Here is a 14,193-nt window from a genome sequence, read left to right as displayed (position 1 = left end):
AATTTTTATACCCGCAAGTACATTTCCAATTTATACCCGCAGGTATAAAATTATACCTGCAGGTATAATTTTATAACTACTGATGGTATCTGTGAACTTTTGACTCAAACGGTACGCCATACCCAAGTCACCATTTGTCTAGCGAAACAGTCAAAAAATGTTAGGATAAGACGGAAATTGTTGCACTAAATATCATGTGGGCATATACATGTATTTGTTTGAATATACCATTTTATAAGTTAAGCATGTGCGGATCCAGGAATTTCGGTTAATCAAAGGGGAGATTGACCAAAAAATGCCCCTCTGTCAGGCTCTGGATCCGTGCATGTAAAGAATGTGGTTATCCCATACGGCTAACACGAAACCTCTCACATCATGATTTCATAGATCTGAAATTGTCTGATACTTCAGAATTATTTTCCGTCTTACTAGTACCATTTCAAGTCTATAGTTAAAACGCATCTGCCATCTGTCGTATAAAGTGTCAGACAGAAACGGTTTTTATCTGGAAGTGAAAATAAAATGTTCCACCAAATGATAATCGCGCGTAAGTATTTATTTCTCAAGTAAAATGACTGTCCGGCCATGTGTCTCCATCCAGATTTCAGTCTTTGATGCCAAGTATGTGATCAGAGTACATGTAAAAAGACTGAAGTTTTGACTTTCTTCATATCGCATCAAAACAAATACACGTTCACGTTTTTGAAAATACTGCAAGTATTTAATTGGCATTACCAAAACAAATACTCGTTCACATTTTTGCCAAAATATCACTATGTAGGAGGAATGGAAAGAACAATGGAAAGGCGATCTTTTTATGAGTGGAAACAAATCAAATAGCACTGGAATCGGCATTTTCATTAGCAAAGATGTATCATTTCGATTAATTTTATATAAAGAATATATTCAAGGTCGATTACAAGCCTGAACAAAGTCAGAAGATGAAAATGAAACAAAGTTCGAAATGATATAGAATATCTGGAAAAAAACAACTAACTTTAAACCAAAACAATCCACAAACTAAAGAAAATTATTAAAATATTTACCAGTATGAGTACATAGTAGTAATAATCCATATTTGGACGAGGCGAATCAGTGTTGTAATGTAAATAAACTCTTCGTTTCATACCACAATAAAAAAAATAAATGCACGAACAACAAAATGTCACATACAAGGGGAGGTCGGAAAATATCCGACCTTTTGACCCTTTTTAAAAAACCGTTCAACATTTTTCCAAAAGATATATAGTATTTCAAAGTATTTCTCGTTTTAACACTTTTGCCATCTTCGTGGGAGCTTTTGTATTCCCTCTGCAAACCTTTAAGTAGACCTACAGCTGAGGTATCGGTTTACAGTTGAAATCAAAGCCGTTCTGGTCTCCTATTTGTTTCCAGCGAGCCTGTTGGTCAGTTCTGGAAACAATACAAGGCTCAAGGGGCATGGTTTTGGCAGTACGGAAGGTGATGGCAATTGCCACTTGAAAGAGTTGATAGGTTCTACTGTAGATAAAGCAGTATGAGAGTGGGCATCGTCAAGCAAAAGAAGTACATTTTTTTTCTGGGCTAGCTTTGGACGCAGGTTTTTCAGTTTTTCTTCGAGATTTTGTTTTCAAAATCACTTGTGAATAGTATCAAGCAGTCACAGTTTGGCCCTTTGGATGAAAGGAGTCAGTATTATTCCAAGTAAATCCAAAAATAAAAGGAATAACATTTTCAGCCGAGGGAGACAGCTTTAACTTCTTGGGACGTGGGGAACTATGTTATTTTCACTGCTTTGACTGAGCGTTTGTTTCAGGTTAAGCATATGAACCCACATTTCATCCTCAGTAACAGTACAGTGCAAAAGGTTTTTTCGAATAAGCCCCAAAAGCTCTTTTGTTTTGGTCACCCTGGATTCTTTTGGGTCTTCTTTCAGCTATTTGGCACCCAGCTAGCATGTACCTTGCTCATATCTAATTTTGCTTGTAAAATCTGATGTGTCGAAGCTTTTATCGATCATAAAACAAAAAGCTACCTCCTGTAATGTCACTCTACGATCTTTATTGACAAAAATCTCAACATTCGCCAGGACGGCAGAAGTCTCTGCATTAGCAGGCCTCCCAGGTCTAGGTATGACACTCGCGCTTGCCATGTCCACCCAAAACTGTTAAGCCAAGCGATAAAAGTGCATACTTTAGAAAAAGACTTTTCTGCAACTTTTAGAAAATGTCGTTTTTTTTTCACAATAAAAACAAAGCGTTGCTCCTTTAGCTTAGAGCTTATTTTTATTAAATTCTTTCAAATGAAATATAGAGAAATAATTATGTGATAGAATGCATATTTTCATCGTATTTATTTTCACTGCGGTTAAACATCTTTTCCATATTTTCGTTGTAGTGAAACATATTTCACTATTTTTCTTGAACTATTTTACTATCCTCGGACAGTGATTTCGGGATCATTTGAAGAACAAAATGCATATAGATAATTAAATAAACTGTTTCCGCATTGTAAATATCAAGATAAAAAACATAAAAGGATTGCTATCAGCCAATATAACATTTTTTACCCTGTATGTTTACGAGTCAACGGCATTTAAATCTCTGTAAAGGGACACTACTTGTTAATCCGTTTTACCACTTTCAGACAATAAACTAACCAAAACGATATTGTAATCATCGGGAACTGCGACTTTGAATGTTTGGTGTTCAGCCTTTTTTACCGTTGGACGCTAAGTTTTCCTCTTTGATTGTGTCTGACGGAACAGACCTCTATGTGATAGGTAGGTCTTAAATCCCACAGGGACTGGGCTATTTTGATTTCTGTCTTCTGGCCTGCTTTGTCGGGCCGTTTGCTCCGTCTTCTGCAAAGGCATTGAGTTCATGCGTTTTATGTTTTTAAGGATTGCTTTTTTTATAAAAATATACAAGAGCTTTACAAAACATGCCTTCTGATACCATTGCGTATGTTAGAGTTTCACCTGGTGGGTACACTGTCCTATGACTTTGGTACGTGGTGGAGGTTAGGGTGAGATTAGGTGCACCATAAACCGGGTTAAGCTCCCCAGTAATGGTTTTGTCGCTGACCGTTACACTATATTCCTTTATTTGATCGTTTAGTCTTTGTGTGTGTGTGTGTATGTGTGTGTGCGTGTGTGTGTGTGTGTGTGTGTGTGTGTGTGTGTGTGTGTGTGTGTGTGTTGGTCATGTGCGCGTCTGCGTGCTGGGTTAACGTTTGGGGAGACTGCGTTTTTGGAATGTGGCTTTCCCTGTTGTAAATTATCCTTGTTTTTTAAAGCAACTTGTACAGCTATACTACCATGATTTATATATTCGTTGATGTGGAATGGTAACTTTCTTATTCATTTCTAATAAAAGACTGATTTTGGCTGCATGGAAAATATATTGTTGTTGTATTGTGGTCGCTATTTCTAAATGTAAGCAACAATTCTCGAGAAATTTCAATTTTTTCATGAATATGGCTTTTATTTATTTTCATCACATGCTACGAAATAAAGTAAATTTCACTTTTGACTGCGCCTCTCGTGAAATATTTTATTTTCATAACATTTGGAAAAATATAAACCATATTCATAAAAAACTTGAACGTCCTTTATGTAGTTTTTATTTGCCTTTTGTACATGGTCAACCAGTACAACAAATTTTACAAGTATATTTTTACCTCGGTTTGTACATTTCAAGTCAGAATTAGCTGGATCACTAGATTCGGCAGTATAAATGTCCGGTGGTATAGTGACAGGCTCTGCTTCTTTTTTGATGCTGTTGTCTTTGTGTCTTTCTTGTGGATGATCCTATCAAGTGGAAATTACAGTAAATCTGAATTCATATGACATAATAAAGTGAATATTGTAACTTAATAAGTTAGAGCAAGTTATGTGATCAATAACCGTATATCTCGTTATCGTTACGCTATAGATAGTTTCGTACATGTGTTTGTTTTCACACAAAAACTACCAGATATATTTCACTAGTATATTTCAATAATTAACCCTAAATATGTAATAAATTTTGATTATACACTAAAATAATAAAATATTTTCTATGTTCCTCATTATAACTTTCCTGGACACTTAAACTAACAAAGGTCGTTTCAACTTTTGAATATGGTTTTTGAATCAGACCCAGCGCAGAATAGATATGGAGAGACCCCTCCCGCGAAATCTATATTTTACTATATATTATATATATTCCCTAGATATTAAAGGACCACAAGGAAACAGTGACGCATGCGAATTCATCAAAAGAAGGTAAGAGATGGACACATCTAAACCTAAATTCAGTTACCAAAAAGAATAAAAGTACATTATCTAGGCAAAGGAAATCAATATAATTGCACCTTTACTAATCCTACCAGGTGTTCTTTATTACAAAAGTGCTTCTATTGTGACATTTTGATACAAGCAAAACTGTATTATCTGCACTATTAATTACTTACTGGTATTTTATTTTATTACTGGCTTGTTAAAGGTTAATTTTTTACCACATGAAAGTTGACAGGATCATAGGAACCATGTTTTGAGGCGTAAATCAAACACAAATGAATAGATCCTAAATATTTTTGTTGGGTAAAGCAGTATGATATTGTGTCTAAAACAGTTTTCATTTTCCATTCAATTGTATAATTGCAAGGGAAGTAAACTAATAGATATTTCTGCTTATAAGTACTGGCCTAAGGCAAGAATTGTCATTTTTGTGGATCACAACTTTGAATTGAAAATTAAAACTTCTGTTATTGATCATAAACTTCACATTTGTGAAATCATTTTTGGTTATTTCAAGGACTTGGAAATAAATTTCTAGACTTTATTTAATGTATTACTATCATTGAAAATTTTAGGGTCTATCTCTATATTATCAAATCAGTTACTAATTTCCTTAATATTTCTAGTAACGTGCATTGTAATTATTAGACATATCAATTGCTGTTCTGACGAGACTACATTTATCTTTAGGATTTATATTGCATATTTCTACAAAAGCCTGCGATTTACAATTTAGAGCTTTGCAATTTTCATCGGCTTTTGACGGACACTCAAACATTATTTAGTTAGGTAATATTTCAATTAGACATACATGTAACACACATTCAAACCTGGCATGCGAGTGAAAGAAGCAGGTAAATATGCAACGATACTGGAAGTATAAACACATAAACACTGAACACTAGTGATCCTGCCTTTTAAACCGATTCATGTCTTCTACTCTTTATCCCAACAGTATGTTTGTTTATTTAAAATTGTGTTCATATGCCTTATTCATTTTATATGCAAAAGATATGTCTAGCGTAGTAAACTCTAAAACCATCAATAGATTTATTTTCTGGCAGTTTATTTGATCTTATGTCAACATTGGTTTGCATTTGTTATTTAAGCCTTTAGAAACATTTGTATTCTGCATTTGATTTAGTAAAATGAGTTTCACTATTAATTATTGAAAACATCTATTCTCAGAATAAATGCAGACCAGTGGCGTAGTTTGTGTTTATCGATCCAATTTTTCAACAGTTACTGGAAATACCACTTCAATTATCAATTGATTGATTTTGGAAACTTTCAACCCAAGATTTGCTCTACTGTAACATTACTGTATAAAAACACAATTCACAAGAAAACACTACAGGTAAAACCCTTTGTTGTCTAGGTTATTTTACCTTTTTGTCATCTAGTTCTGTTGATTCTTCGGGCGTATGACCAGGACTCCATTCATCAGAACATTCCCCGGACACATTAGGCTGGTTCGGCTGGTTGCTATTTATATCACTGCTTTCCGTAGAGGAGCAATCGCTACCACTGTCGGAACTTGACTTATCTATTCAAATATATTCATGAGTATAATACGTATTTGTTTAAGCATTTAGTAACTATGAGTGTTTTCAATAAATACGATGCCATTATATTCTGTAACCCTTTCCGCTACCTACTGTACTTATTAAAGTTGTTAGACGTTACATAGTTAACAATTTGAGGTTATATTAAATTACCATAGTAACAAGTTCGGTCTAGGTGACGTTTTGTATCTTAAATGTATAATAGCAATAACTGTAAATGAAATAAAATCATAATATAATATTAATAATAGATCTGGAGCATTGACAGCAATCAATTATAACTGTCTGAAATAAACAGCGGTTTATCTAAGGCAGTCTTTGTTGCCCTGGTTTTAATATTATTCACAGGAATGTCCAGAAATCCAAGTAGACAATAAATAATGCAGGAAAAACAAGGGAAACACTGACAAAGGCGTATGAGTTTTTAAAAATGAAACTTGCTCTTTTAGACTGAAAATGACGAGGGCATTTTGCAATTATCATTAATACCGTTGATAACTTGATAAGCCTAAGGCATATTATGCCAATAAATACTCTTACGACTTTTTGATGTAACAGGAATTGAAGAGGATAGAATTTAGTGACGAAATATCAATAGTGTTATTGCAGGGTTCGAACCCGGGTCGCCTCATTGCCTCAGTGTTTAGAGCATTGGTTTCCACCCGTGAGCCCCGGGTTTGCATCCCGCCGCAGGCACTTGATCAATCATAATGAATGATTATCGATAGACGATTTCGTAAAGTAATCCTATATCTACATGGAACATTTAAATATATTAAGGAAGTTGCTGATCTGGGTCGGGATTCTTAACCTTTAATTTAACAAATGATAAAAATATATAATGCTAAATAACAACTTGAAATTTACCAAAATTATATCAGATATTTTAAAATGGTACAAAAATAATACATCTTTATTGGAAAAGGTTTTTACCCATATATTAACTATTGGAAATGCAAAAATGTAAATAAGCAAAATGAACGATTATATATTTGGTCTTGTTAAACTAAAACTGCAAATAACTCTGACAAACCTGCATCAAAGACTTTTTCTAGTTCCTTCATATCTGTTGACGTTTTCAGTTCTATTGTATCATTTAAATGTTTCGACAACGCGTCTGCAATAGAGTTTGTATTATTTGCAATCTCTTCGCTGCCGCACAATGATATTAGTTGTTTCATCCCCTCTGGAGAGGACACTGTTATCGGAAGCCGTACGCCTATTTCTTTCGGTTGTATGGATTCGCCTTCAAGAGTAAAGAATACCAATATGATATGTTTTTTTATGAAATGTAGAATATGATAAAATAATAAGGCTTTAACTACAACTGACAGATGCTCTAAGATTGACATTATGCGGTTATGCACAAAATAAAATTTATTTCTGCAACATTTATGACAGTGATATTGTATGTGCGTTGCAATCCATTTAATTGTGGTGAAAGTCAACTTTAAGTTTCTATAAAATCCTTCAGTATACTTGAATATTTACCTTAGGCGGGTAATTCTTAATTATTCTAACTAATTTAGTGCATAGATTATATCATTTTGCAATGACTTAAGAAAGACTATGGTTCTTGTATTCCACACCTTCTCTTATATTAGGTATGATTAACATTCCTTTCTCTTATTATAAGCATTTCACAAAATATTCACAAAACGTTGAAGAAAACTCAAGCCGTAAGCAATCATCTCTTAACTATCGACAGTAGTTATCAAACTTATTCAAGATACATTCAGAATTTGTGTGCCCATTATAACACATTCCGCTTTATTCGCTTCCATAGTTTCACAGTTATTTCCCAGACACAAATACACAAACAATATCTCATCAACTGGATCTTATACACAATGTTGTCTGCAAATCATGAAGAGATTCGAGCTAAGAATACCCGATTTGAGGTCTTGCGCTCTGCCTGGTGAGCTTACCAGGCTTAATATCAAGTAAAACATCCAATATTCCTAAACGAAATTAAACATGCATGTTAAAAGCCGTTGAATAACAACGAAATAAAACAAGAGCTCCGCCAAGCGGAGCAATATACGCCCGAAGGATTACATCATAGGATGGGAGCAAAATTTAAAGAACTTGACTGTTGTAGCCCAGAGGAGTGGAACAACAAAAGGAAAACTTCAAAAAACAAATCTAAGTCCACAAAAAAATATTCAAAGTCCACACAAAAAAAATCCTTACCAGGTACAGGTATGTAAAACTACACCTAACAATTAGAGGTACCATCCATGTTGTACCACAGAAAAGTGGTCTCGGTTTTTTCCTACGGCCAATAATAAAAAAGTTTGAAAATAAACTATTTATAGTAACAGAAAAGGGAAGTAATTAAAAACATATTGTAAGTGAACAAAAAAGAAATCTGCCAAATAAAAACAAGAGCACTGCAATGCATAGCAATATACACAAAGCAAAGTCATATATGACATTTGACCCTTAAGTGTGACCTTGACCTTGAGGCAAGTCATCCAGCGCTCTGCACATTGTCTAAGTGTGGTGAAATTTCTGCCAAGTTTCTTTGAAATCCTCCCAGCAGTTCAAAAGTTACAGAACGGACACGAAACAAACTGATATGACTTTTGACCGCTAAGTGTGACCTTGACCTTGAAGCGAGTCGTCTGGAACATGTGCTCTGCACGTTGTCTTGGTGTGGCGAACATTTGTGTCAAGCTTCTTTGAAATTCTTCATGTGGTTCAAGAGTTACAGAGCGGACACGAAACAAATTGATATGACCTTTGACTCCTAAGTGTGACCTTGACCTTGAAGCGAGACATCCAAAACATGCGCTCTGCACGTCGTCTCGGTGTGGTGAACATTTGTGTCAAGTTTCCTTGAAATCCTTCAAGGGGTTCAAGAGTTACAGAGCGGACACGAAATTGCTAACGGACAGACGGACAGACAGATGGACGGACAGACGGACACCAGCGTCATAACATAATACGTCCCTTCGGGCGTATAAAAATGTAGAAAACGACATAAACGAAAATGTTGTAGGCTCGGCTTGATTGAGCCTGTTCGTGAACGGCAGTGGAAGTGCAAGCTGCCATATATGCCTCCAGTACTTGAGATCAGTGTTGTTTAAATAATTCACTAAACATGTACTAAAATACAGCAAACTATTATTTAACTGTAAAATATAGAGACAAGTATTTTTATGTACGAATATGTGTTCCATTTTCAACATTATTATTCTGATAAATAAAACAAAACATACTTTGTAAATTTGATATAGCCCATAGGCAGTCGATAGGTACAACACCATACACTGTTAAAGCTGTGTCAAAATAGTATCCAAGCTCTTTTGATATGTTCACAAGCGATTCGTGACAGCTTTTACTCTCAAAGTAGTTAATCATGTTTAACATATCACTTGGTGAGGTGCATGTAATATGCAGCAATATGCATGCAGTTTTGATTGTGATGCTTTTAACACTCTTTTTCTCTTTGATTTCGTCTAATATCTTATCTACTTCGTTCTTCACATCAGAATACTCTGTAGTTTCTATTGATCTGTCTAAAGCTTCATGCCATACTTTCGTCAGTATTTCTTCTGCCAATTTCTTCTTCTCTTCATTATTTCCAATAGTAATCATCTTAAGTTCCAGTTCTGAAAAAGGTGTCAACTCTACAGTGTTTAAAGTCGATTATTAATACACTGTTATTATACCACTGGTAATAAATTACGAAGATTTTAGTAATAGTACAACGTGTGTTGCATTTCAGGATTGCATTAATGCAAGGCTAATCTAATTGATGTTTTGTTACTTTAAACATATACTATATACAAGTTTATGCCCTTGGTACATTAAAGCAGCGAATATTTCATGGTTCGTAAAACAGTTAAACATCTACGATTTTCATTCTATTGTCTCAAATAATATAAGGGATTAAAGCTGCCATTTAATTAGTCTGTATGGATGAAAGGTTGACTCAAAGTCAGCACAGTGCCGATTTCCATATTATTTGATAAATATGCACATTTGTGTCAGTTTTCTTCATAGTAAAAATGATGGTTTACATTCAAAGATATATAAATATCAAGTTATAAAGATGCCAGCGAAAACGTATTACTTAACAATTCTGTTCCTGAATTATACAGGATTTGAAAAGCAAACCATGTGAAGGAGTCAGTCTGTCCTCTCTCGTTCATATGCCTGACCTTTGACTAACTAACAATTTGATAATAGTTATATAACTTAGTTAATACTTCTAGTTTGGATTTTGGGATGTTTATTTACATATATCAAAGTGAAACATACCGTGACCATTTTTGAAACTTATTCCATGTGTTATCATGTCCTGTAGAAAGTCTTTAGTTTTCTGGAGTGTATCTGTAACAGATGATTAAATCAATAGCAAGAAAAACAGGTGCTTGAAAATTTCATGTAATTATTCGTAATACTATAAGAATAATGCGTCAATATATATAGACTGTTACTATTAAAATGGGTGGATATGATGTTTAGATGATTATTTGTTCAAATATCATGTATTGTACAGAACATTTTTACATAATCTTCTTTTTGCACTTTGAAATCTCAGTACTAAAAGGAAAGCAGTATTGTAACGCATTTAAAACATATACAGCACGTTGAATTTCATGCGGATACTTTGGCTTTTATCGTTTAGTTAACATCGCGAGTATGGAATATAATGTATCCAATGTCATTGTTAATTATTGATTAGAAGAGTATAAAAACACTTCTTCAATAATATACTTGTTAAATACCACTCTACTTGTGCTGTAATAATACATTTTACAAGACAAAGACGTAAAAGTAAATCTCGTATTGCTTTTTTCAAACCAAACACTTGTAAAAAAGAGCTCGCTCAATATAGGAAATTAAGTATCGTGCCGATCATCAATATTTGAAAAAGGCTGTGTTGTTCGTTTTGTCCTGATGTGTAAGCTTTGAGTGTGTGTGTGTGTGTGTGTGTGTGGTGCACGCGTTTGCGTGCTGGGGGGTTCGTTTTGAGGAGGCTGCTCTTTTGGTGCGTGGCATTCCCTGTTTGATATTTTTCTTTGTTTTTAAAGGTAGAACCGCCTATTTAACAACTTTTGTATTGTTGAGTTTATAAAAGTATCATATACGCTATGGCATGCTATATGGAACCAAGTCACTGACTAATAATATATGTCTTCGAATTTATTTAATGACTTTATAAAAGCAGCGACAGATAATTGTATTCCGCTAACGAAACAAAAAGGTTATAAGATATAAACATCATTTGTTTAAGCCAGTGGCACTTCTCTCAAGAGCAAGGAAAAATGTATAAAATTCCATAACATTTGTCCTCTATCGTTTATATGCATCACTTTTGACTTACTAACAATTCGATTCATAGTTATAAACCTTAGTTAATACTTCTGGTTTTGGGATGCTTATTTACATGTATCAAAGTTAAACATACCGTGATCATTTTTGAAACTCATTCCATGTGTTATCATATGATGTAAAGGTTAAAAGATATAACATAATTTTTAAGCTTGTGCCACTATTCTCAAGAGCAAGGAACATTTGATTAGAGGTGAATAGTTTACCCCGAGCAGTAAAAAGTATTGAGAATTGAACAAATAATTTTTCATCAAACTTATTAAACCACCTTAACATAAAACTACAATGCAAAATAATACCTTTAAAAATATCAGTAAACGTTTTCATTTCAGAGCCTTGCTTTTTCAGTTCATCCATGTAAGTCTGGAATTCATGTTCTGATATTCTCTTCTTGCATTCTTCTAGAATCTGATAACATCGATCAGCTTTGTTCTCATCCAGTTTATAGGAAACAATTTCTATACTTGCTTTGAGGTCAGTCCAATAATCTTCAAACGTGTTACTATCTAACGCTACAAGCGCAGAATCTACATAATTCTTGTGTGCATCTTTTATTCTGTTTACGTTTCGTATTATGCCTCTGTCTTTTGTACTGACAAACAGCTGTAGAATAACTGTTGCCAGAAGGGAAACATCCCACGAAGATGTATCCAACGGATCTGTTATACTGGCCGGTGGATAAAGAATGTCTAATTGTTTTGTGTCAGTAATATTCGTCTGAAGAGATTCTTTGTTTTCATCAAGAATACGCCGTAAATCTCTTCCTTCCTTTTCTAGTTTTTTACTGAGAAAGGCTGATAGAACAAAGTGGCCACCTTTGAACAACAACTTTGTATACCTCTCAAACCGATCGCTCTTACTTTTGAAATAGGCGTCAAAACCTAAAGAAAAAAAATCATGCATTAGCTAAAATAAATGAAATCTGTAAATTATAAAGTTATCAAGTACTCCTACTGTTTGAAACATAATGCCATAAGATATTATTCCCATTTAGGGTAAAATGTATTGCTTACTTGTATTTTTTCCGTTAATTATAATCGCCTGCTTTTGTAACTTTTAAAATAGTTTTGACAAAACTTGTGAAGAGTAAAACATTCGTAATTCAATATAACATCAATACTAACTAATCACATATACAATAAATTCTGACACATGTTACATTCTAAATTTTAATAAAAGAAAAAGAATTTATGCATTATCATTATATTCAGAATCAATCATCATTAGCTTAAATCCGTAGACTATTACGAGGTAATGAGTCTGAATATAGCAAACTACTTCTTACAAAAGATTTTGTATATTGCCTACGGTTTAGATAAGTAATGACTTTGATAGCAATATAGCAATATAAACCAACAAAAATGTGAAAAAAATTACCTTCAAGTTTCTTGATTAATTCTTCGACCTGTGTGATAAGATATGAAAAAATCCTAATTATAATAAGCTTCAGTTGAAATAATGTTCTGTTTTCTCAATAGTGTACCGTTTGTAATGTCTAAGTATAAAAGTACATTAAAAAAATCACTCTGCAGTTCATTAATTTATATGTTTAGAATTAAATATTAATATACAGTATAATAAACTTCTGTTTAAATAATGTTTTTTCTCAATAGTGTACAGTTTGCAATGTCTATATGTACGTCGGCGGTTTTTATGATAAAAGTGCATATAAACTCACTTGCAGTTCATTGCTTTATATGTTTGGAATTACAGATAAATTTACAGTCAAACTTTGTTCGCCTATACTCTACAGGACCAGCAAACTGTGTTCGATTTATTGGTAGTTTGAGTCATTAAGCAAATAGACACTATAAAGGAATTTTACTGGAGAAAAGTTCGAGCGCTGAATGGTGTTTAAATTGTCCGCATTTGTTTGCACGAAATATGGCAATATTTAGTAGTTTGGTTATTATTACCTGATCCTGCACCTCAGCCACTTCATTGTGCCATTCTTTTAATTTCTCATCATACTTGTTCTTAACACTGGGATCTAGTCTCTGCAAACGATACTTTTCGATCATCTCTTTAATTTGTACTACGTTCCCAGAAATTTGTTGCTGTATTCTAAGGATTATTTCTGACAATTTCTGCCACTCATCGTCAAATCGCCACTTTGGCAGTCGTGCCTTCGGTTGATGACCAACAATAACATTTCTTATGGTCTTCAGACGTAATAGGTCAGCAGCTATAGACTTGTCTTTGTTTCTTGGTGGATTCTTCCATCCTTTCGTAGGAGGCGGTAATTGTTGATTTGTGAAAAGGTTTCTAGCCAGAGTTATCAATAAGGATGCATCAAAACGATTAAGATCAAGTGGATTCTTCAAAATAAGTTTGCCTTTCTGACTTTTCTGACCTTCCTGCAGAAGTGACGCGCACTCTTGTTCATTTAGAATTTGATCTTCCTTCAGTTTAAAAATAGCCTGTTGGTTTGCCTTCAGAAATGCTTCTGCATCTCCTCCTGGTGAATGATGTACGAACACACCTAGAACAGTATCTGTTCCTATGTCCATATACATAGACACAAGACGCAGATAGTACGCACTTTCTTCCGGATCATCAGACATAGCTGTGAGTCTTACAACCTACAAAACAAGTATTCGTAGTTAAATCTTAGACGTATCCAGTAAATAAATTTGCAATTTTGTTTGAGAATTTTCATTTTCTAATATTGAAACCGCAAGTCGACAACTGAAATAAAGAATCAGGATTATTTTCCATCTAAAAGACACATACAAAAGCACACTCAATGGATCCATGCGCTTTGAAAGTGTATCATACACTGAACGTACTTCGCTATTTGATTTGTGTTTTATATAAATACAATGAAAGGTTCTAATGCTTATTTGAAAAATGTAGAAATACGTTCTGTACAGTGCGGGATATGATTTTTCCAATGACATATTTTGAAAATGACTTTCCCTGAGGTTAATATAGACTTGCTCTGTTAGCATAACATAACATAACATAACATAACAATCACTTTATTAACTCTAGTTACATTTAACATAATATAAGAGTATA

General features: G+C 33.9%; 1 protein-coding gene across 1 annotated transcript; it reads right to left on the bottom strand.

Moving 5' to 3' along the window:
• Nucleotides 1–3,660: 3,660 nt before the first annotated feature.
• LOC128551972 (uncharacterized) lies at nt 3,661–13,748 on the bottom strand (the record flags this gene model as incomplete). The annotated part of the gene is made up of 8 exons (XM_053532945.1): nt 13,089–13,748; nt 12,550–12,577; nt 11,472–12,053; nt 10,096–10,167; nt 9,051–9,443; nt 6,860–7,072; nt 5,650–5,807; nt 3,661–3,790 (listed from the first exon to the last, which is right to left on the bottom strand). Coding segments are annotated over exons 1-8 (2,224 nt in total), but the record flags the coding sequence as incomplete, so codon positions are not given.
• Between the last annotated feature and the right edge of the window lie 445 nt (nt 13,749–14,193).

The sequence above is a fragment of the Mercenaria mercenaria genome, unplaced genomic scaffold, assembly GCF_021730395.1.
Source record: "Mercenaria mercenaria strain notata unplaced genomic scaffold, MADL_Memer_1 contig_1882, whole genome shotgun sequence".
NCBI classification, from domain to species: domain Eukaryota; kingdom Metazoa; phylum Mollusca; class Bivalvia; order Venerida; family Veneridae; genus Mercenaria; species Mercenaria mercenaria.
The sequence above is the reverse complement of the archived record's forward strand: the minus strand, read 5'-3'. Positions and strand labels throughout refer to the sequence as shown.